General features: G+C 37.7%; 1 protein-coding gene across 3 annotated transcripts in view; it reads left to right on the top strand.

Moving 5' to 3' along the window:
* Positions 1–24,811, top strand: part of PTPDC1 (protein tyrosine phosphatase domain containing 1) — a 54,633-nt gene that overhangs the window by 11,514 nt on the left and 18,308 nt on the right. The window contains exons 1-2 of one of the 3 annotated variants that reach the window (XM_020871950.2): positions 8,707–8,785; positions 13,734–13,821. The exons of 1 other annotated variant lie outside the window; for it this stretch is intronic. In XM_020871950.2, coding sequence (XP_020727609.2) covers positions 13,740–13,821 — 82 coding nt within the window. In that variant the 5' untranslated portion in view covers positions 8,707–8,785; positions 13,734–13,739. Of the gene's footprint in view, positions 1–8,706; positions 8,786–13,733; positions 13,822–24,811 lie in introns of those variants that run through there. One more of the 3 variants, XM_070459431.1, reaches the window with a different exon arrangement.

Here is a 24,811-nt window from a genome sequence, read left to right as displayed (position 1 = left end):
GTTGGTTTCTGCCAAACATCAACTTGACTTGGCCGTAAGTATATATCTGTCCGCTCCCTCTTAAACCTCCCTCCATCTCTCTCCCCATCCCACCTTTCTCGGTTTTTACAGAGCCCCAGTTTGAGTTCCTTGAGTCATACAGGAAATTCCCATTGGCTATCTATTTTACATATGGTAGTGTAAGTTTCCATGTTACTGTCTGTTGACATGTTGATGTTGGCAATTTTATCTCTGATTCCTCTGCCTTTTCTAAATCTAGCTTGTACATCTGTAAGTTCTTGATTCACATACTGTTGAAGCGTAGCTTGAAATATCTTGAGCATTACTTTGCTAGCATGTGAAATGAGTGCAGTTGTGTGCTGGTTTGAACATTCTTTGGCATTGCCCTTCTTTGGGACTGGAATGAAAACTGACCTTTTCCAGTCCTGTGTCCACTGCTGAGAGTTCCAAATTTGCTGGCATATTGAGTGCAGCACTTTAACAGCATCATCATTTAGGATTTGAAATCTTTATAGATGCCCTATGATGTCAGTCATTTCAGCCTGAAGGATTCCTTTAGTACTTCTCATAGGGCAGATTTGCTGGCAATAAATTCTCTCATATCTGTTTTTTTGGTCTTTGTTTTTAAATCTGGAGATGCCTTAATTTCGCCTTTATTTTTAACGGAGAATTTAGCTGGATATATAATTCTTGGTTGACCATGTATTTCTTTTAGCACTTTGAAGATGATCATCTGACTGTCTTTCATCTTTTCTGATAAGACATAACTGTCTGTTAACTCTCTTCATGGTCATATTTTAGGCTACAACTTCCTCCACTCAGTTTTAGTTGCCTCTACTTCTATCTGCTTTCTTTCTTTGCAAATCCATTGAAGCCTCCTGCTTCTTGCTCCGTGAGCTTATTCTTTTTAAATTTCTTCTCACCAGGATCTTAGGAGGAAGGGGAAGTTAGTGTGTGAATTCAGTCCACTACCTAAACCAGATATTCTCTGTATCTTGCTATAGAAGTTCTGATCTAAGCCTGTGATTTCCCAGGAGCTGCACACCTGCCCTTGTTTTAAGTTATCCAAGCTTGTCACTCAAGTGTTTCAAATATGTTTCTTGAGGTGGGGCTGACCAGTCTGGATTTTAGGAAAGCTCTCCAATTGATTCCGATGAGTGTTGAATTAGGATTTGTTGACTTTTTTTTTTTTAATGAATTTAGAAGTATTTGTGGTAGTGGCACTCATGTGAAGATGGTTGAAACCTGTAGGAATAACCAGTCAGATGTGGTGGTTTGTGGGAAAAGAGTATGGAAACCTTGCTTATGAAAACCAGTTTCACCTATTATTAACATCTTACCTGTTTTATTATAATATGTTTTGTGAACAATCTGAACCAAACAGCGTATTTCTTCAAATGATGAAATACTGAGAATGATACTGTAGTGTTGTTTTTCTCTGATCTGTGATTAGTCTCCTGAGAGCTGGGGACCTTCCCTAAGGTGTATTTAAGGTGTGATATCACAGAAGCCAGTGTAGTTCATAGCAAACTGCCAGACATAACGTATATTCAAAGCAGTCATAAGTTATTTCCCTGAGGACTTACCTAGTTAGAAAGGCTGGAGGGATTTGAAAAAAAGAAAAGGTGTGTTTTAAATGTTGCCGGCCTGTTCTCCAGAGGTGATTTGAGGAGAAAGAGGATTTTATATAGTTCTAGGGTTTTTTTGTTGTAGTTTTGTTGAGGATGCAGACTCAGAGGTGGGATTCACAGTTTTATTTTGTTTTACTACATAAGGAGTCATAAGGAGTGCATTAATTCTATTAAGGACAAAATACTACATACTGTGGTATTAAGAATCTATTTTTTATAGCATCTAAGCCACTAGATAAATCTTGTCAGCCCTTCATGATGAGGGGATGTGAATAGAATGTGTAATTAGCATTAGGGAAAGCATCCTAAAGGAGAGAAAATTTGGGCTGAGGGTTGAATTTATTGTCATCGTGCATACTTGGCTAAAAAAAAACTAGCTACACTCCTTAGGGAATTAGGAGAAACACAAATTTTTCAGGTTGAAAATTGAAAAGATGTTGGAGATGTCACTGTGATCAGGGAAGTTAAGATAGAATGCCATTTCTTGCATTTGTGTAGTGGTGCTGTTGTTTGATAGGCTCTTAGCAACAATCTTGAGATAAGTAAAGCATGATTACTCTTCCTCCTTTACAGATGAAAAAGCTGAGGTTCAGAGAGATTAAATGATGGTGGTGTGATATATATTGGGTTGATCATAAACTTCATTTGGGCTTTTCCGTAAGATACTGTGAACAATGTATAGTTAGATATATATAGCGAACGATATAGAGGGTCCATATAATCAAAGCTATGGTTTTTCTAGTATTCATGTACAGATGTGAGAGTTGTACCATGAAGAAGACTGAGTGTCAAAGAATTGATGTTTTTGAACTGTGGTGTTGAAGAAGACTCTTGTGAGTCCATTGGACTGCAAGGAGATCAAACCAGTCAATCCTAAATGAAATCAGTCCTGAATATTGATTGGAAGGATTGATGTTGAAGCTGAAGCTCTAATACTTTAACCACCTGCTGCAAAGAGGCGACTCATTGGAGAAGACCTTAATGGAAAGAATGAAGGCAAGAGAAGAGGGAAGTGGCAGAGAATGAGATGGTTAGATAGTATCACCGACTCAGTGAACATGAATTTGAGCAAGCTGTGGGAGATAGTGAAGGACAAGGGTGCTACATTCCACGGGGTCTCAAAAAGTCAGACATGACTTAACAACTGAATAGCAAACAACACTGCAAATTATTGAACTCTTTGGCCAATCCAACATTTATTCAACAAATTTTTGAGCATCTACTACATAACAGGCCCTTTTCTGGGCTTTTAAGACACAGTAGTTGACAAAGCACACAAAAATCTATGACTTCATTGGGTAGAGAAAGGCAGATGGTAAATGAGATAAATAAGTAAATTATGTAATGTGCTTAGATATATTTTCTTTATAAGTCCTGAGGAGAAAAATGGAACAGGGAAAGAGGGCTGATTTAAAATGTGAATAGGGTGACTAGAAGGATTTTGAAGAGAACGGTGACATGATCCACCTGAAGTTAACAAGATCATTCTGGCTTCTGTGTTGAAAACAGACTGTATTATCAATCAGGTATGGAATTAGATCTCTGTACTGGCTCTCAGGTAATCTTTATAACTTCTACAGAGCAGATAGTGAGTCTCAGAGCTGTTAGTAAGTGTGCTTAAGATCACAAAGCCAGTAAGTGCCAACAACTCCATTCAAAATATGTTTAGATTTTGTGACATTATGTTTAGACTAACTGCATTTCTGTTTCTGTCCTAAAGTATGTAAAAGGGCTGCGTTGTTGGTACTTGTCTTTGGTATAGTAGTGAATGAAGATTTGAAAGGAAGAATTGACAGATTGTCTGCACAGAGCAAGACAAATTTGAAAATACTACTGTGGAAAGGAGCTCTGAAGAGTTTCTTGAAAGGAAAGCAGTTATAAGTGGTGCAGAATCCAGTGTAGCTAAGTTCCAATGCATAGTGTAGCAGACTAAGGTCTGTCTTTATTGTTGAAAATCTGTATGTATAGTGGTTAAGAGCACAAACTCTGGAGCTGAACTATGTAAATTCAAATCCCAGCTCAAATCCAAGTTCAGATAATAGCTATGACTTCAGACAAATTGTCTGACTTCTCTTTGCCTTAGTTTCCTAATCTGTAAAATCTGTAAAAATAATGCACAGACTAAACATGTTCTTGCCATATAATCCAGCAGTCATGCTCCTTGATGTTTACCCAAAGGAGCTGAAAAACCTTTGTCCACATAAAAACCTGTACACCGATGTTTATAGCCACTATATTCATAAATACCAAAACTTGGAAACAACCAAGTTGTTCTCCAGTAGGTGAGTGAATAAACTGTGGTACATTTAGAGAATGGACTATTATTCAGCACTAAAAAGAAATGCACTTTCAAGCCCTGAAGACATGGAAGATGTTAACTGCATATTAGTAAGTGAAAGCGAATCTGAAAAGGTTGCATAATGTAGGATTTCAACTCTATCGCATTCTGGAAAAGCCAAAGTCTGGAGACAGTGAACAGATTAATTATTACTGGGATGGGATATAGAGTGTAACTAAGTGGAGCACAGAGGTTGTTTAGGACAGGCACAATACTGTGTATGATATTATAATGTTGGATACATACCATGATTCTTTGTGACCCCATAGACTGTAGCCCACCAGGCTCCTCTGTCCGTGGAATTCTCCAGGCAAGAATACTGGAATGGGTTGCCGTTTCCTACTTCAGGGGCTCTTCCCAACCTAGGGATTGAACCCCAGTTCCTGGTGTCTGCTGCATTGGCAGGTGGGTTCTTTACCACCAGCACCACCTGGGAAACCTATGCATGTCATACATTTGTCCAGTTTCATAGAGCGTCCAATGCCAAGAGTGAATCCTAAGGTAAACTATTGACTCTGCGTGATTATGATGTATCAGTGTAGGTTCTTCTATTATAACAAATGTACCACTTTGGCTGGGGGGGTGTTGATAATGAGAGAGGCTGGGCATGTGGGAAATAGGGCGGGGGTTTAGGGGAAAATCTCTGTACCTTCTACTCAGTTTTGCTATGGATCTAAAACTTCTCTAAAAGTAAACTAAGTTATTAAAATGGAAATAATGGTGATACTTATCTAGTAATATTGTCATGGATATTATGAGTTGAGATATATAAAGCATTTGCAACAGGGCTTGGCATTAAGTAAGCATATGTGTTATTATGTTATTCATGAACATAAAAACATATAGGTTGCATAGGTTCACTCATAGCCTTAGGCTTGCATCTGTTTTTCCCCATACAAACTTAAAATTTTCAGCCACAGAAGCTTTTATCATGATTGCTGTGTAGAATCTAATCATTTCAATTGTATTTCTTTAAGTGTGACAGAAAGCCTCTTACCAGAATGAGCTGGAGTGTAAGTTGATGATAGAAATTGTTAGACCAAATTTAACAAATCCTTTTGAGGATGGGCCAAAAAAATCTGCATTTTCCACAAGCACTCAAGGTGATTCTGATGCACGTTGGAGTGCTAGTGCTTTGAGAGTCTAAGAAGAATATACCATACTTCTGATATCTCAGGCACTTATTAATACAATCCCTGTAAATTCTCTCCCAAAAATACATGTATAAATTTTGGCAGATCAGTATGTATCTGGAAGATGGAAGAGAAAGTAGTGACCTAAGAACTATTTAGTTCACTTCAGAACCTGGTCTCGTGTGTGAAATGACTTTTTTATGAAGTAGAACATTTTTTGTATCAAAAATCATCTTACTTTATGATGATTCTTCTTAACAGTATGAGTCACAGTCCATTGGTGTTCTGACTTTCAAGTATTAGGTACTAATTAGTGAACATGTGATTAGCCCTAAGCAGTTAAGTCATTTTGAGGGACATTTTGGGATAAAAGCAAACTGTATGATAGAGTAAGCAAAATATCTGTCATAAGAAACAAGAAATGAAATTCAGGTATGATTTGCAGTGAAATGATAGGATTACTATTTATCCCCGTTTTCTACTGAATCTACAACCAAGCATATGAAATAAATTCAGTTGTGAATGGAGATAATGTTTTTATAAATCTTGAGAAACTCAACCATTACTAACTGTTGGTAGGACTGTTTTACAGATAATGAAGGGAATACAAATTCTAATAATAGCAAAAAAATGAAGTGAACACAGACTTAGACGGTAAAGAAAAAGATTACAGGTACTGGCTTGTAAATGAAAATAAACAAGTGTTTATCGAATACCTATATACCAGACATTGTGCTGGTAATACACCCACACACACAAACATACAACCTCTCTTCATCTTCGCAACATCTTAAGACAGTAGGTATAATAACCCTCTTTTTACATAAGGTAAAAGTGTAGCTCAAAATGGTTCATATGGCAGACAATGTACAGAGTTAGGATATAAACACACAGAACATTGGACTGTACCATGTCGTTTAACTAACTTAGTTAAGCTGTGTATAATTGGACTGTAAATTAATGGTTTTATGGAGAGTCAGTGCACAAATGAGCACTTTTGCAGAGTTCTCCTAGATTTGAGTTATTTGAAGAGGGCCAAGGGGGATTTCTGCTTCCAAACAAGATGAAATAACAGAGACCAGAATCACCCTCCTGACTGAAATAACTATAAAACAAGACAAAATATGTAAAAATGGTTTTGGACATTGAAAAGCAGGTAGCTTGGAATCATGATTCTTTGAGAGAGGACAAGCAAACGTGGTGAGCTTCAGGTTGCACCAGCTGCCTCCCTGGAAGCAGTTTGCATGCTGCAGTGTGGGAGTACCTAAACGAAGCCTTCTGGGAGACGTGTAGAGAGCCAGGATGGCCAGAATTTGCAGTGTAGTATGGAGAGATGGGAGTAGCGTGAAGAGAGGCTATAGAAACATGTGGAGGACCCTCAAGTTTTTGCTGGCCTAGAGTATTTGGCTGATCTGCACAGACTACCCAAGACTGGGGAAAGATACAGGAAGAAGTAGACAGAACAGTTCAAGGGCACTCGGGGCTGGAAATAGTTCATGTTCCCACCAGTCAGAGAAGAAAAGCCTCAAGATACCCAGAGCAGCAGGTGGAAGCCTTACAAAGTTGTGGCCTTAAGCAATGGGCTAAATTAGCCTAAACTGAAGGCAGCTATGGAGCTGCCATACTAATTTCAGATAACTAGTCTAATGAGGCAGGAAAAAAGTCAGTAATTGAGACCTATTGAATAAATAATGAGGACTTCCTTGAGAAAGAAGGATTAAGTAAAAACAGGATAAAAGTATGACTGGTTGTTCAGGCAAACAGGAAAGCTGTTTAATTTGTAAACCAGTGGAACTGAGGCTACTAGAGTTTAGATGAAGGCATGTGATAAACAACTGCAAGAAGAATGAAAGGGAATTTGCACTGAATACTTTTGATAGTCCTACAGATACAAATGAGCTTCTTAGGTGGTGCTAGTGGGAAAGAACCTGCCTGCCCATACAGGAGACATGAGATGTAGGTTCAGTCCCTGGTTGGGATCAAGCCCCTGGAGAATGAAATGGCAAGCCATTCCAGTATTCTTGCCTGGAGATAAGGGTTGCAAAGACTTACAACTAAGGTGACTTACCATGCATGCATGCATGCATACACAATACATGTATATAATATAACACAAAATAATTATTTTGTATTTTCCCTTGCATATTAGAATAAGCATATAGACAAGGCGTGGAAAACTTGATTACAGGTATTTTTTATTGTTTAGTTGCTAAATCATATCTGACTCTTTTGCAATCCCATGGACTATAGCCCGCCAGGCTCCTCTGACCATGGAATTTTCCATGCAAGATTACTGAAATGAGTTGCCATTTCCTTCTCCAGGGGTTCTTCCTCACTCAGGAATCAAAGATGTATCTCCTGCATTGGCAGGTGAATTCTTTACTGCTGAGCCCCCAGGAATGCCCAGTTGCAGATATAGCTAAAGTATAAAAATTAAAAATCATTTAAAAAATGATATAGGTCCCCTCTACTTCCAAGTTCTTTTACCTATATCATTTTTGCAATTACTTTTAATCTTTAAGCTTTAGCTAGATCTTAATTAGCTAAAGCTTAAAATTAAAAGTTGTTTTAAAAAAAAGAAAATGAAATAGGTGGCAGAACTTGGATGTTGAGGGGAAAGGTGAAATGGAATAGTACAGATAAAACTACTTTTCTTATTTTACAAGGTAAGGAATCAAGATACTGTGTAAAGTTGATAGAATAAAATATGATTAAAGGATGTTACTTAAAATTACAAAGATAATCAGAAGAATTAAAAATATTTTGGTGTGTTTAATGGAGAAAGATTTGGCATGGTGGGAGGTAAGTAGAGTAAATGAGCCAGTTTCCTCATTTTTTATACCAGGAATTCAATAATATGGTGAATCATTTTAAAGATGATAATAACCAGAAGTGTACATGTAGTCATTTCCCCTGGAAGAACTAAACCCAGTGTTTACATTTTTTACCTCTGGGGAGTAAGAGTTGGGCTGGGAAATAGGAATGGAGACTTTTCATTCTGTACCATTTATTTCATTATAAACTTTTATATATACTTAATTATCTGTGTTTGAATGTCCATTTTTTAACCTCAAAATGTATTGCCAATCATTTTTAGCCTTTAAAAAAAAAAAAACTATTGTATCTTGATGTGTCTTGGGACTTCTGAAAACACTAATGTGACGGTAAACCACATACACTGTGCAGGCAGGGGAGCTGATTGTTTTTGTTTTAATTTTTGATGATCACAGCCCATCTGAGGATTAGATCTCAGCTCTGGGTACTAGGATGTGAATAACTATAGAATTTAAATAGAAAGGGCATCCATGTCTATGAGGTCTAGAACCATTACATGTGAAAAATGTGGAGGAAGAGATCCGCTGGTGGATAGTCTGGGAAGATGTAATGCGAGAGTACATGATCGCCAGCCAGCTTTAGATATGTGGAACAAAGGGTTTATTATTGTGTGGTCTCAGAGCAGATATTTACAGAGTAGCCACATAAAAAGAGTTTTTTACTAGAATCATGTGATGATGTCACTGTTACTTTTCAAAGACATTGTGGAAAGAATGCTCATGTGGGTTAGGATTCTAATAGAGGACTTGTGAGGTTCCTCACAAATTTGAGTTTCTGAGGGCTGAGTTGAGAAGAAAGTTTTAATGCAGTAGTCCACTATCTTATTTGTACTTTTTACTACCCAAAGGGTAAGATTAATTTAACACTATTTAAAGCCATTTTGGAGGTTGTTTCTTTGGCCACTCTGTACAGCATATGGGATCTTAATTCCCAGACCAGGGATCAAACCTCTTCTCCTGCATTGAAAGTATGTAGTCTTAACCACGGGACCACCAGGGAAGTTCCTAAAGCCATGTTTTCAGTGGGGTTTAGGTGTTAGATCCATGAAATTCAGTCTAATATGCCATTTCACCTCAAGAGATATGAATGCAGTGAATGTGTCCCTTACACCAGACTCTCCCCTTTACAAGAGACAGAGAAGAGTGACTCATGTCTTCTCCTCTTGAGACCCTGTGGTGTGCAAGGAAGCCAGTCCAGTGGTCGCATTTTACTACGTCACAGCTGAAGAGCTTAGGGTGGCTTCAGGAAAGACTTAACAGAGAAAGTGACAGCTAGGTCTGTCTTGTCACCACATGCTGGATCACCTGGGACATGCTTCATAACTCCTCATCTACTGAACAACAATTCTGACTGCTCTAAAAATCCCATGGTTCTAAAATGGTGGTAGTTGGTTTTTTTGGGTCAAAATATGTTTTGAAAAGTAATTTAATTTTTAATTTTGAAAAGTAATATAAAAATATTTAGTGTAAATCTGATCTTAGTGGGTATTCTTTTAAATTAAATTTTTGCTAATGAGTGTCCTGGAACAACTTGTTCCATTAGTCCATTGACTTCTTTCTTTATGCAATATTTGTTTGAAATATTATGTACATTATAAAGTTTTATATTAATTAGTATGATACCAGATTTGTGATATGAATATTGCAGGAATTTCTTTTCTCTTTCTTGGTAGAATACATGTATGATTTTAATTTCTGTATTTCTTTTGAAGGGAGACAGTTTCATCAAGTAGGACTTTAAAATTTTATACCTATTGTGCATATAAAACTTGATTTTAGAAATAAAATTTCAGTGAATTTGAAATTCTCAGCGGGTCACTGAAATTTGTGAAGTGATTTTTTTTTTTTTACACAAAAATCAATGCTCCAAGGAAAATATTATTTAATTACCACTTAGTTTATTGGTGCCAAAATTTTCAACAAATTTTTAAGTATTTTTAAAAAGTTAATAATCACATAAAAATTAGTCTTTGACCCCCTAGTCATTGATGCTCAAACAATAAACATGCCTTTTCAAAGAAAAATATTAAGATCATTATTCAGGAAAAAACTTTAATACTGTATGTGACTTTCTGTTGTATCACAGTTAACTCTCCCCTTCTAGAAAATTCCAAGCTTCTAATCATGGCTTTCTGATTACTGGGGGCTTTCTGACCAGCCCCCATCCAGGAGCCATCCAGTAGCCCACCTAGAGTTAAAAGTTACCCCATTAGAATTAGAACAAAGAGTCTCCTAGGGTCCTTATCATTTAGGAATTTACAGGAGTCTAGTTGTTCTGTGTCAGGAACCAGGGAGCAGAAATCAATATGTGTTTTGTTTATTTCACAATCTGACACATAATAGGGGCTTCAAAAAAGTGATGATTTTTGCTTTTTGACACATTAAATGATTTACTTAACTTTCCTCAGTTGAAACCATAGCAACACAATGGTTACTTAGCCATATAATTTACCATGAGATAGATGAAGACTGTTAACTGTAAAGTCATAAATTCAGTAACCCTCACTGAATTGAATTAGTAAAGAAGGAGGGATTCTGTTTAATTCCCTAGTGTACCATTGTGTCTACAATAAATGTTACCCCTTGAGCCTAGTTCAAATACAAATTCCTTTTTTTTTTTTCTTTTTTTTTTTCCTTTTCCATTTATTTTTATTAGTTGGAGGCTAATTACTTTACAGCATTGCAGTGGTTTTTGTCATACATTGAAATGAATTAGCCATGGATTTACATGTATTCCCCATCCTGGTCCCCCCTCCCACCTCCCTCTCCACCCCATCCCTCTGGGTCTTCCCAGTGCACCAGGCCTGAGCACTTGTCTCATGCATCCAACCTGGGCTGGTGATCTGTTTCACCCTAGATATCCATGTTTCGATGCTGTTCTCTTGAAACATCCCACCCTCGCCTTTTCCCACAGAGTCCACAAGTCTGTTCTATACATCTGAGTCTCTTTTTCTTTTTTTGCATATAGGGATATCGTTACCATCTTTCTAAATTCCATATATATGTGTTAGTATACTGTAATGATCTTTCTCTTTCTGGCTTACTTCGCTCTGTATAATGGGCTCCAGTTTCACCCATCTCATTAGAACTGATTCAAATGAATTTTTTTAATGGCTGAGTAATATTCCATGGTGTATATGTACCACAGCTTCCTCATCCATTCATCTGCTGATGGGCATCTAGGTTGCTTCCATGTCCTGGCAATTATAAACAGTGCTTCGATGAACATTGGGGTGCACGTGTCTCTTTCGGATCTGGTTTCCTCAGTGTGTATGCCTAGAAGTGGTATTGCTGGGTCATGTGACAGTTCTATTTCCAGTTTTTTAAGAAATCTCCACACTGTTTTCCATAGTGGCTGTACTAGTTTGCATTCCCACCAACAGTGTAAGAGCGTTCCCTTTTCTCCACACCCTCTCCAGCATTTATTGCTTGTAGACTTTTGGATAGCAGCCATCCTGACTGGCGTGTAATGGTACCTCATTGTGGTTTTGATTTGCATTTCTCTGATAATGAGTGATGTTGAGCATCTTTTCATGTGTTTTTTTGCCATCCGTATGTCTTCCTTGGAGAAATGTCTGTTTAGTTCTTTAGCCCATTTTTTGATTGGGTCATTTATTTTTCTGGAATTGAGCTGCAGGAGTTGCTTGTATATTTTTGAGATTAATCCTTTGTCTGTTGCTTCATTTGCTATTATTTTCTCCCAATCTGAGGGCTGTCTTTTCACCTTGCTTATAGTTTCCTTTGCTGTGCAAAAGCTTTAAGTTTAATTAGGTCCCATTTGTTTATTTTTGCTTTTGTTTCTAAAATTCTGGGATGTGGGTCATAGAGGATCCTGCTGTGATTTATGTCGGAGAGTGTTTTGCCTATGTTCTCCTCTAGGAGTTTTATAGTTTCTGGTCTTACATTTAGATCTTTAATCCATTTTGAGTTTATTTTTGTGTATGGTATTAGAAAGTGTTCTAGTTTCATTCTTTTACAGGTGGTTGACCAGTTTTCCCAGCACCACTTGTTAAAGAGGTTGTCTTTTTTCCATTGTATATCCTTGCCTCCTTTGTCGAAGATAAGGTGACCATAGGTTCGTGGATTTATCTCTGGGCTTTCTATTTTGTTCCATTGATCTATATTTCTGTCTTTGTGCCAGTACCATACTGTCTTGATGACTGTGGCTTTGTAGTATAGTCTGAAGTCAGGCAGGTTGATTCCTCCAGTTCCATTCTTCTTTCTCAAGGTTACTTTGGCTATTCGAGGTTTTTTGTATTTCCATACAAATTGTGAAATTATTTGTTCTAGTTCTGTGAAAAATACCGTTGGTAGTTTGATAGGGATTGCATTGAATCTATAGATTGCTTTGGGTAGTATAGCCATTTTGACAATATTGATTCTTCCAATCCGTGAACACGGTATATTTCTCCATCTGTTTGTGTCCTCTTTGATTTCTTTCATCAGTGTTTTATAGCTTTCTATGTATAGGTCTTTTGTTTCTTTAGGTAGATATACTCCTAAGTATTTTATTCTTTTTGTTGCAGTGGTGAATGGTATTGTTTCCTTAATTTCTCTTTCTGTTTTCTCATTGTTAGTGTATAGGAATGCAAGAGATTTCTGTGTGTTCATTTTATATCCTGCAACTTTACTGTATTCATTGATTAGCTCTAGTAATTTTCTGGTAGAGTCTTTAGGGTTTTCTATGTAGAGGATCATGTCATCTGCAAACAGAGAGAGTTTCACTTCTTCTTTTCCTATCTGGATTCCTTTTACTTCTTTTTCTGCCCTGATTGCTGTGGCCAACACTTCCAAAACTATGTTGAATAGTAGTGGTGAGAGTGGGCACCCTTGTCTTGTTCCTGATTTCAGGGGAAATGCTTTCAATTTTTCACCATTGAGGGTGATGCTTGCTGTGGGTTTGTCATATATAGCTTTTATTATGTTGAGGTATGTTCCTTCTATTCTTGCTTTCTGGAGAGTTTTAATCATAAATGGATGTTGAATTTTGTCAAAGGCTTTCTCTGCATCTATTGAGATAATCATATGGTTTTTATCTTTCAATTTGTTAATGTGGTGTATTACATTGATTGATTTGTGGATATTAAAGAATCCTTGCATTCCTGGGATAAAGCCCACTTGGTCATGGTGTATGATTTTTTTAATATGTTGTTGGATTCTGTTTGCTAGAATTTTGTTAAGGATTTTTGCATCTATGTTCATCAGTGATATTGGCCTGTAGTTCTCTTTTTTTGTGGCATCTTTGTCTGGTACAAATTCCTTTTTTAAGCATTGCACCTGCCCTCAAATTGGGCAGCCCTCTAGCTTGTCCCAGACTGCCTTGTGATACTTAGCACATGTTAGCATTATTTATGTCTACATCTTATCTTCCCAACAATCTATAAATGTACAGGAAGAGTAGGTCGTATTTTTTTCTATCATTTCCTTATAGTCTAGCACAGCACTGTCCACTAGAATATTATATGAGCCACATATTCAAATTTGGATTCTCTAGTAACAACAAAAAGAATCAGAAAAATAATTTTAATAATTTGTTTAACCTAATATATTTTAAAATATTTAAATGTTAAATCAGTGTAAAAAAATAAATATATTCTTTTTTTGTGCCGTTCTCCAAAATCTTGTAGTTTATATCTATAGCATATCTCAGATCTATACTACCCACATTTTAAATGCTCAGTAACCACTTAGTTAATGATTGCTGTATTAGATAGTAGAAGACTAACACATTGTAGGTGATTAGCAAATAAATATTCCATAGACAAAACTTCAAAAAGTAATCTTTTCCCCCCAACAGACAACCATGGCTGCAGGAGCCTTGCCTCAAAATGAACAACCATATTCTACATTGGTGAATAACAGTGGATATGCTGCAAACATGAAAGGTAATAGTTCTTTTTTTTCTTATTATTTTGTACTTTATTTTATTTTACTTTATTTTTTCTTAAATTTATTTTTTAATTGGAGGAAAATTGCTTTATAATCTTACGTTGGTTTCTGCCATACAACAACTTGAATAAGCCATAATTATACATATATTGCCTCCCTCTTGAGCCTCCCTCCCTTCCCTCTTTCCACCCTACCAGGTCATCATAGAGCACCAGGTTGGGCTCTTATAGCAACTTCCACCAGCTATCTGTTTTACCCATCATAGTGTATATATGTCAATGCTACTGTCTCCATTTGTCCCACCCTCTTCTCCACTATCTCCACAAGTCCATTCTGTACATCTGTGTCTCCATTACTCCCATGCAGATAGGTTCATCAGTATCATTTTTCTAAATTTTGTATATATACATTTAATATATGTTATGTATTGACTTACTTTGCTCTGTATAACAAGCTCTAAGTTCATCGACCTCACTACCACTAACTCAAATTTGTGACCCCATGGACTATATCGTCCATGGAATTGTCCAGGCCAGAATACTGGAGTGGGTAGCCGTTCCCATCTCCAGGGGATCTTCCCAACCCAGGGATTGAACCCAGGTCTCATGAATTGCAGGCGGATTCTTTATCAGCTGAGCCACCAAGGAAGCCTTTTTATTTTTATGGCTTAATAATCCATTGTATACATGTACATCTTCTTTATCCATTCGTCTGTTGATGGACATCTAGGTTCCTTCTGTGTCCTGGCTATTGTAAGTAGTGTTGCAATGAACACTGGGGTACGTGTGTCTTTTTGAATTGTGGTTTTATCAGGATATATCCCCAGTAGTGGGAGTGCTGGGTCATATGGTAGATTTATTCCTAGCTTCTTAAGAAATCTCCATAATGGCTGTATCAGTTTACTTTTCCACCAGCTGTGTAGGAGGGTTCCCTTTTCTGCATATCCTCTGTAACATTTATTGTTTGTAGACTTTTGATAATGACCATTCTGACTGGTTTTTGCCAAGAGAATGCACTGGTCATAGCGAACACCCTCTTCCAACAACACAAGAGAAGACTACAGGTGGACATCACCAGGTGGACAATACTGAAATCAAATTGATTATATTATTTGCAGCCAAAGATGGAGAAGCTCTATACAGTCAGCAAAAACAAGACCCGGAGCTGACTGTGGCTCAGATCATGAACTCCTTATTGCCAGATTCAGACCTAAATTGAAGACAGTAGGGAAAACCACTAGACCATTCACGTATGACCTAAATCAAATTCCTTATGATTATACAGTGGAAGTGACAAATAGATTCAAGGGATTAGATCTGTTAGACAGAGTGCCTGAAGAGTTAGATGGAGGTTCGTGACCCTGTACAGGAGGCAGTGATCAAGACCATCCCCAAGAAAAAGAAATGCACAATGGTTGTCTGAGGAGGCCTTATAAATAGCTGAGAAAAGAAGAGAAGCAAAAGGCAAAGGAGAAAAGGAAAGATATACCCATTTGCATTACTTTGTCAACAAAGGTCTGTCTAGTCAAGGCTTTGGTTTTTCCTGTGGTCATGTATGGATGTGAGAGTTGGACTATAAAGAAAGCTGAGTGCTGAAGAATTGATGCTTTTGAGCTGTGGTGTTGGAGAAGACTCTTGAGAGTCTTGGACTGAAAGGAGATCCAACCAGTCCATCCTAAAGGAGATCAGTCCTGGGTGTCCATTGGAAGGACTGATGTTGAAGCTGAAATTCTAATACTTTGACTACCTGATATGAAGAGCTGACTCATCTGAAAAGACCCTGATGCTGGGAAAGATTGAAAGCAGGAGGAGTCGGTGACAACAGAGGATGAGATGGTTGGATGGCATCACTGACTCAATGGACATGGGTTTGGGTGGCCTCTGGGAGTTGGTGATGGACAAGGGAGGCCTGGCGTGCTGCGGTTCATGGGGTTGCAAAGAGTTGGACACGACTGAGCAACTGAACTGAACTGAACTGAATGCAGAGTTCCAAAGAATAGCAAGGAAAGATAAGAAAGGCTTCTTCAGTGATCAATGCAAAGAAATAGAGGAAAGCAATAGAATGGGAAAGACTAGAAATCTCTTCAAGAAATTAGAGATACCAAGGAAACATTTCATTGCAAAGATGGGCACAATAAAGAACAGAAATGGTATGGACCTAACAGAAGCAGAAGATATTAAGAAGAGGTGGCAAGAATACACAGAAGAACTGTACAAAAAAGATCATCATGATCCAGATAATCACGATGGTGTGATCACTCACCTAGAGCCAGACATGCTGGAATGCGAAGTCAAGTGGGCTTTAGGAAGCATCACTATGAACAAACGTAAGGGAAGTGATGGAATTCCAGTTGAACTATTTCAAATCCTGAAAGATGATGCTATGAAAGTGCTGCAGGCAATATGCCAGCAAATTTGGAAAACAGCAGTGGCCACAGGACTGGAAATGGTCAGTTTTCATTCCAATCCTTAAGAAAGGCGATGCCAAAGAATGCCCAAACTACCACACAATTGCACTGAGCTCACACACTAGCAAAGTAATGTTCAAAATTCTCCAAGACAGGCTTCAACAATGCGTGAACTGTGAACTTTCAGATATTCAAACTGGATTTTTAAAAGGCAGAGGAACCAGAGATCAAATCGCCAGCATCCGTTGGAACATCGAAAAAGCAAGAGAGTTCCAGAAAAACATGCACTTCTGCTTTATTAACTATGTCAAAGCCTTTGACTGTGTGGATCACAACAAACTGTGGAAAATTCTGAAAGAGATGGGAATACCAGACCACCTGACCTGCCTCCTGAGAAATCTGTATGCAGGTCAAAAGGCAACAGTTAGAACTGGACATGGAACAACAGCCTGGTTCCAAACAGGGAAAGGAGTACGTCAAGGCTGTATATTGTCACCCTGTGTATTTAACTTATATGCAGAGTACATCATGAGAAATGCTGGGCTGGATGAAGCACAAGCTGGAATCAAGATTGCTGGGAGAAATATCAATAATCTCAGATAAGCAGATGACACTGCCCTTGTGGCAGAAAGTGAAGAGGAACTAAAGAGCCTGTTGATGAAAGTGATAGGAGAGTGAAAAAGTTGGCTTAACTCAATATTCAGAAAACTAAGATCATGGCATCCAGTCCCATCACTTTATGGCAAATAGATAGGGAAACAGTGGCAGACTTTATTTTTTGAGGGGTTCCAAAATCACTGCAGATGGTGACTGCAGTCATGAAATGAAAAGGCACTTAATCCTTGGCAGGAAAGTAATGACCAACGTAGACAGCATATTAAAAAGCGGAGACGTTCCGTTGCCAACAAAGATCCATCTACTCAGGGCTGTGGTTTTTCTAGTAGTCATGTATGGATGTGAGAGTTGGACTATAAAGAAAGCTGAGTGCGAAAGAATTGATGCTTTTGAGCTATGGTGTTGGAGAATACTCTTGAGAGTTCTTGGACTGCAAGGAGATCCAGCCAGTCCATCCTAAAGGAGATCGGCCCTGAATGTTCATTGGAAGGACTGATGCCGAAGCTGAGACTCCAGTAGTTTGGCCACCCAATGCAAAGAGCTGTCTCATTTGAAAAGACCCTGATGCTGGGAAAGATTGAAAGCAGGAGAAGAAGGGGACAACAGAGGATGAGGTGGTTGGATGGAATCACCAACTCAATGGACATGAGTTTGAGGAAACACCGGGAGTTGATGCTGGACAGGGAGGCCAGGTGTGCTGCAGTTTATGGGGTCACAAAGAGTCGGACATGACTGAGCGATTAAGCAGAAATGATGGATATCTTATCTTTGACAATGGATGCAAAAATATACAATGGAGAAAAGACAATCTCTTTAACAAGTGCTGGCAAAACTGGTCCGCCACCTGTAAAAGAATGAAGTTAGAACACTTTCTAACACCATACCCAAAAATAAACTCAAAATGGATTAAAGATCTACATGTAAGACCAGAAACTATAAAACTCTTAGAGGAAAACATGCAGAACACTCTGACATAAATCACAGCAAGATCCTCTATGACCCACCTCCCAGAGTAATGGAAATAAAAACAAAAATAAGTAAATGGGACCTAATTAAACTTAAAAGCTTTTGCATAATGAAGGAAACTATAAGCAAGGTGAAAAGGCAGCCTTCAGAATGGGAGAAATAGTAGCAAATGAAACAGCTGACAAAGAATTAATCTCCAAAGTATACTAGCAGCTCATGCAGCTCAGTGTAACCCAATCAAAAAATGGGCCAAAGAACTAAACAGACATTTCTCTAAAGAAGACATACAAATGGCTAACAAACACATCACTCATTATCAGAAAAATGCAAATCAACACCACAATGAGGTACCATCTCACATCGAACAGAATGGCAGCCATCAAAAAGTCTACAAAAGTGCTGGAGAGGGTGTGGAGAAAAGGGAACCCTCTTACACTGTTGGTGAGAATACAAACTAATACAGCCACCATGGAGAACAGTGTGGAGATTTCTTAAAAAACTAGAAATAGAACTGCCATGTGACCCAGCAATCCCACTGCTGGGCATACACACCAAGGAAACAAGAATTGAAAGAGACACATGTACCTCAGTGTTCACTGCAGCACTGTTTATAATAGCTGGGACATGGAAGCAACCTAGATGTACATCGGCAGACGAGTGGATAAGGATGTGTGGCACATATATACAATGAAATATTACTCAACTATAAAAAAGAACACATTTGGGTCACTTCTAATGAAGTGGATGAAACTGGAGCCTATTATACAAAGTGAAGTAAGAAGGAGAAACAGGAAGAGAAACACCAACACAGTATATTAACACGTATATATGGAATTTAGAAAGACAGTAATGACGACTCTATATGCAAGACAGCAAAAGAGACAGATGTAAGGAACAGACTTTTGGACATGAGGGAGAAGGCAAGGGTGAGGCAACTTGAGACAATATGTATATTGAAACTTGTATATTACCATATGTAAAACAGGTGACTAGTGCAAGTTCAATGCATGAAGCAGGGCACTCAAAGCCAGTGCTTTGGGACGACCCAGAGGGATGGGGTGGGGAGGGACGTGGGTAGGGGGTTCAGGATGGGGAGACAGCCTAGTTCTATTGACACCTGTGGCTGATTCATGTTGATGTATGGCAAAACCCACCACACCACAATATTGTAAAGTAATTAGCCTCCAATGAAAATAAATAAATTTTTTTTAAAACAGCAAATTAATTCTGAAGAATGAATTAATGAGCTGGAAGATAGAATAATGGAAATCACGCAATCACAATTAACAGACAAAAGGACAAATGAAAAAAATGAAAGCAACATATTTGACCTATAGGATGCCAATTTACACATAATAGAGATTCCTGAGGAAGAAGAAAGAGATAAGGGGATTGAAAATTCATTTGAAAAAATTATTGCTGAAAACTTGCTAAATTGAAAGGGGGAAAATATCTAGGTACAGGAAGTACAGAAGGTCCCAAACAAGATGAACCAAATAGACCTATATCAAGACACATCATAATTAAAATGACGAAAGTTAAAGAGAGGATTCTAAAGACAGTAAGAGAAAAACAGCCAGTTATGAGGAAAATCCCAGTAAGGCTATTAGCTGATTTCTCTACAGAAACTTTGGACATCAGAAGGAAGTAGCACAATACATTCAGTCCTGAAAATAAAAAGCCTGCAACCTGGGATACTCAATCCAGCAAGATTATCATTTAGAAGGAGAGATAAAAAATTTCTCAGATAAGCAAAAAACTAGAAGAATTAAGCAATACTAAACCTATTCTAAAGGAAATACTGGAAGTTCTTCTCTGAATAGAAAAAAACAAGTATCTATAGAGAAGGAAAAAAAATCACAGTAGGAAAGGCAAATATATAAAAGGATTGAAGGTCACTTAAGCTAGTACATATGTTTTGAAAAGCAATAAAATTTTTTTGTGAAAATGATTATAACTATAATAAACAGCAAAAGGATAAACAGAAAGTGTAAACATAGGATATAAAAATCATAAAATGGAGAGGACTAAGAAAATGTAAATCTTTTAGAATGTGTTTGAGCCAATATGACTACCAGTGTAAAACAAGTAGATATAGTAATGAGTTAACATACTTGAAAACTAGGGTAACCACAGGTCAAAAGCATAGATTCACAAAAACGAAAAAGAAAACTCAACCCTAATATAGTAGGGAACCAGAAAAGAAAAAACAAGGAATTCCCTGGCATTCCAGTGGTTAGGACTCTGTTCTTTCACTGCCAGGGCTTGAGTTCATTCCTTGGCCAGGGGACTAAGATCACACAAGCCATGCAGTGTGGGCCCTCCCCCCAAAATTGCTTTCAATGTTAGTGGACTAAATGCCCCAATCAAATGACACAGAGTGGCAGACTAGATAATAAAACAAGATGCTGCCTACAGGAGACCAACTTTAGGGTGAAAGATACACATAGATTGAAAGTGAGGGAATGGAAAAAGGTATTTTATGCAAATAGAAATGACAAGAAAGTAGGGGTGACAATACTTATATCAAGCAAAATAGACTTTAAAACAAAACCCATAAAGAAAGATAAAGAAGGACACTGTATATTGATAAAAGGGTCAATACAAGAAGATTCTACGCTCACTAACATATATGCATCCAATATAGGAGTACCTAAAACAAATGCCAGCAAGAAAAAAGAAAAATTGATAGGAATATATTAATAGTAAGAGACCTTAACATCCCACTGACAGCAATGGACAGATCTTCCAGACAGAAAAATCAATAAGGTAACAGAGATCCTAAATGACACAATAACAACAGTTATACTTAACTGATATACTCAGGACATTACATTCCACCCCCCCCAAAAAAAAGAACAACTGAAAATACATTCTTTTCAAGAGCACATGGAACATTCTTTAGGGCACAAAACAAGCCTTAACAAATTTTAAAGAGAGTAAATAATTTCAAGCATCTTTTCTGACCACAGGAGCATGAAACTAGAAATTAACCTCAGAAAGAGAAGTGAAAACAAGGTTTCATGGAAACTAAACAACATGCTACTAAAAAACCAGTGGGTACATGATGAAATGAAGAGATTTTTTAAAAAATTACCTCAAAATAAATGACAATGTAAACACAACTATACAGAAGATGTGGTACATGTGTACAAATGGAATATTACTCGGCTATAAAAAAGAATGAAATAATGCTGTTTGCAGCAATATGGAGGGACTTAGAGATTGCCATACTGAATGAAATAAGTCAGATAAAGAAAGACAGGTATTACATGAAGTCAGATAGAAAAAGACAGATATCATTGCTTATATGTGGAATCTTTTTAAATGGTACAAATGAACTTATTTACAGAACAGGGGATCTCCCTGGCTCATAGGTCCAACCCACGTCTCTTACATCTCCCGCATTGGCAGGCAGGTTCTACACCACTAGCGCCACCTGGGAAGCCCCTGTGTATTAAAGCGGCTGTTAGGAGGAGCCCTGTGTTGTTGGATTAGAATTGCTAACATCAGCATAAACTCTGTTTTCAACATAAACGCATGCATATATAAATATGGATGTAAATGTGTGGTGTATGTGTGTGTATGCATGTATGTATTGTATGCATTCTTTAGTTCTATCCACTGAGAATGCCTGCAGGCAACAACTCTTTAACAGTAGTGACCACACCTAGCATCTGGACTTGGTTTCTAAATATCATTTTTCACCATAAACACCAGAACTTATTAGATCGAATTATGAGGAAGCACACACACCCAAATTGAGGAAATGTTCTACAAAATAGCTGGTCTATACTCTTCAAAGGCCAAAGGCATTGATATCAAGGAAGGACTGAGAAACTTGTTCTAAAGTGAAATAAATGAGAAGACAACTAAAACAAAGTGTGTGATTCTGAACATTGTGTAGTATGATTTTACCATAAGGAACATTGAGGTAATCAGTGGAACTTGTGTGAGGTCTGAGGAATAGTGGGCAACTAATAATATATCAATTATAATTTTCTGATTTGGGGGAATTTTGGAGAATTAAGTTCATGGGAAATATACCCTAACTTATTTAGAGTAATGGAGCAGCATATCTGCAGCTTATTCTCAAATGGTTCAAGAAAAAAAAAAATTCTTTGTATTATACTTAAAACTTTTCTATAAGTTTGAGATTGCATCAAAAAATAAAATCCTCTCCAAATATTTTTAAAATTAAAACTAAATTGTTCAATTCTGTTGAATGTGTGCTAAGCAGTAAAAATAAGACAAAAACTATAAAAAGGACTGTCAGAGACCTTAGCAAGAATGAAACAGGTCACAAATGAAAATAGCAAATGAAGTCAGATTTTCTTTTTAGAATTTTGTCTGTAAAGGGGAGGCAGGGGATGGGGGTGCTCTCTGAAGAAAGGGAATTATAATGAAGGATCTGGAAACAATGACTATTAATGTTTGTAAAAATTAAGATTTGACCACAATTGGGGGAGTCTTGGAGGAGTTCTGTCTTCAGATATTTGAAAACCTTGCAAGTCATAGAGATGCTGTATTTTTCATTTTTAAAGGGAGGGACCAGGACCAGTGTTCATAGAGAAATGGATTTTGACTCAACAGTAGGAAACATCCTGAGCTGTCAAACAGTGCTGCAGTCTGTGGGGTCGCAGAGAGTCGGACAGGACTGAGCAGCTGAACAAGAACAACAGCCTTTCTCTGTGGCTGTCAGAAAAAAGTTTCTTCAGCTTTTAGGTGTCTATTGAAAATATGGCCCTTCATAAAATTACTCTTGCTTAAAACACTTCCATTTTATATAAAACATGAAATATATTAGAAATTAAGTAGTCTTGTTGCTCCTTTTATTTAAAGAAAAGACTTCATTTTTTCCTATTGGTAATTTAAATAAATATTAAAATGTTAGTCTGAAAAATTCATCATTAGCAGTCTATATGATTCATCCCAATTTAAAAATTTTAATTGATTTTTAAGATATAATACGAAGTCTTACAGAGGTGTGAAACAAAAAGTGTGAGTATTACTAACTAAATTGATCCACAAAATGAATAAAATAACTATTTTTAAAAACAATACAGAAAAGAGAGACCAATTTGTACTAATTTGGTACAAGTTCTAACATCTTTTATTCCATGAATTAGAAGATAATCCCTTTAAAGTCACGGCATGATTGTTTTTTGGCAACATTCTGTGAATGAAAACATGGTCATGTTGGAGATATGGATTTCTGAGGTCACAGAGGTTGGCAAAATAGCTTATCAGAGACAGCATCTCTTGATCTTTATTTTAATGCTGTGTTCCTCTCTGACCTCAGGAAGAACCTGTGATTTGCTAAAAATATTACTCCTTTCCACTTCTATAAAGTTAGTTGTTCAAACATGTAAAGACTCAAGTAAATAAAAATATGAGCTTTGCACACCAGTCATATCATCTCTAGTTTAATGAAGGAAAAATAGAAATAAAAAATTTTAATCCTGAAAATATATAATACCTTATTTTTAAACAATGCAATTGATAATAGCCTAAATATTCAACAGCTCAAGAATGACTAGGTAAATTATAATGCATCAAATTCTTGTGCATCCAGTGAATGAAAATGAGAAGACTAAAGCAAAATGGGAAGGTGTTGGCTATGCTGCTTAGAAAAAGCAGGGGAAATTATTTGCAATTATGACTACAAATATGTAGAAAATCCACATGTCTGTGGACAAATACTGAAAGGAAGATGAGTTTAGGGGTGGAATGAAAGGTACTCTTCCCTATTGTAACGTCATTTGGCATAAATAAAAACTGATTTTTAAAGGTGGATTTGGCTATGGATTGGGCAGTTTTTCAAGGAATAGTTTGGACTTGCAACAGTGAGGTTGACAGTTCTGACATGTCTTGGGGAAGTGGTGCCCACAGGTGGGCAGCACTCCAGTTCAGCACCAGACAGTGCCAGTGTATCCCAGCACCCCTGGGTGCCCCAGGTGAGTGAGCAAGGCAAGAATATGCTGAGAGGTAGGGCTGCAGTCACATTTTGGATTCCTGTTTGCCTTCAGCTCCACTTTTCTGAAAGCCCAAATTCAGTGTCCCTGGCTGGTAACCGAGGCCACCAAGTGGTTGCATGTTTATTTGAGGCCAGCCCAGTCCTTAAGATTTCACAGCAGAAATTATTCCTAAGATGATACAAAAATCTTCCCTTCCTTGACTTGGTCCAGACAAGTCCTGTCCTCATCAATTTCATTCTCATTTTCAGAACTGTTGAGAGCAGAGTCACTTGGACTCTCATGTCCTTAGAGCTGCACAGATCAGGCATTTCCTGCTCACTGGCTGAGGCCTCCTAATTGCTGCCTCATGTGCATTTTCATCTCATATGGAGATTGCCTGCTGGGTTTTCTCTGGCACCTTCTCCTTACGGACTCTGTGTTTACTGACTTAAGGGTCTGTTGCTGCTCGCTTAGACTTGAAGTCTTGGCACGCAGTGCAGTGTCCGCCCCTGTACTGTCTTGCTCCCACACGTACTGTCACTGTCCCAGCAGGCCCTCAGTCCTTGACTCCAATCCCTGTCTCTGCAGGGAGTGTTAACCATGAGAAACTTGAGTCAGACTTCTGTTCCCCAACAGCAGACTCAGACTTCTTATTTTGAGCATTTAGGGCCTCTTGACATCAGGTTCCAACTTGCCTTCCGCACCACATCTTCTGTACTTTCCTTTCCTTTAAAATTGTGTGGAAGCTGTGCCTTCTGAATAGACTACATTAAAAGAAATTCTTTTTCATTGCTGTTTATAAAATGACAGGGGCAAGGTGCTACACTCAAATTTAGACACCAAATTGAGCTGCTCTATCTTATTTGACAAAACATACCCATTTGAAGAAATGGGGGTGTGTTTTAAAAGGAGCAAGTTTTAAAGCATTATTAATTATTAAAATAGAACAGAACAAAGTAAAGAGCCCTATCTGTGACAATAGGTTGTTTCCATCTACGCATGGCCAGAATACCATTTGGAGAAACAGAAAGAGAAAAAGGC

This window comes from Odocoileus virginianus, chromosome 31 (genome assembly GCF_023699985.2).
Source record: "Odocoileus virginianus isolate 20LAN1187 ecotype Illinois chromosome 31, Ovbor_1.2, whole genome shotgun sequence".
Lineage (NCBI taxonomy): Eukaryota > Metazoa > Chordata > Mammalia > Artiodactyla > Cervidae > Odocoileus > Odocoileus virginianus.
This window is presented reverse-complemented; position numbering and strand designations above follow the sequence as displayed.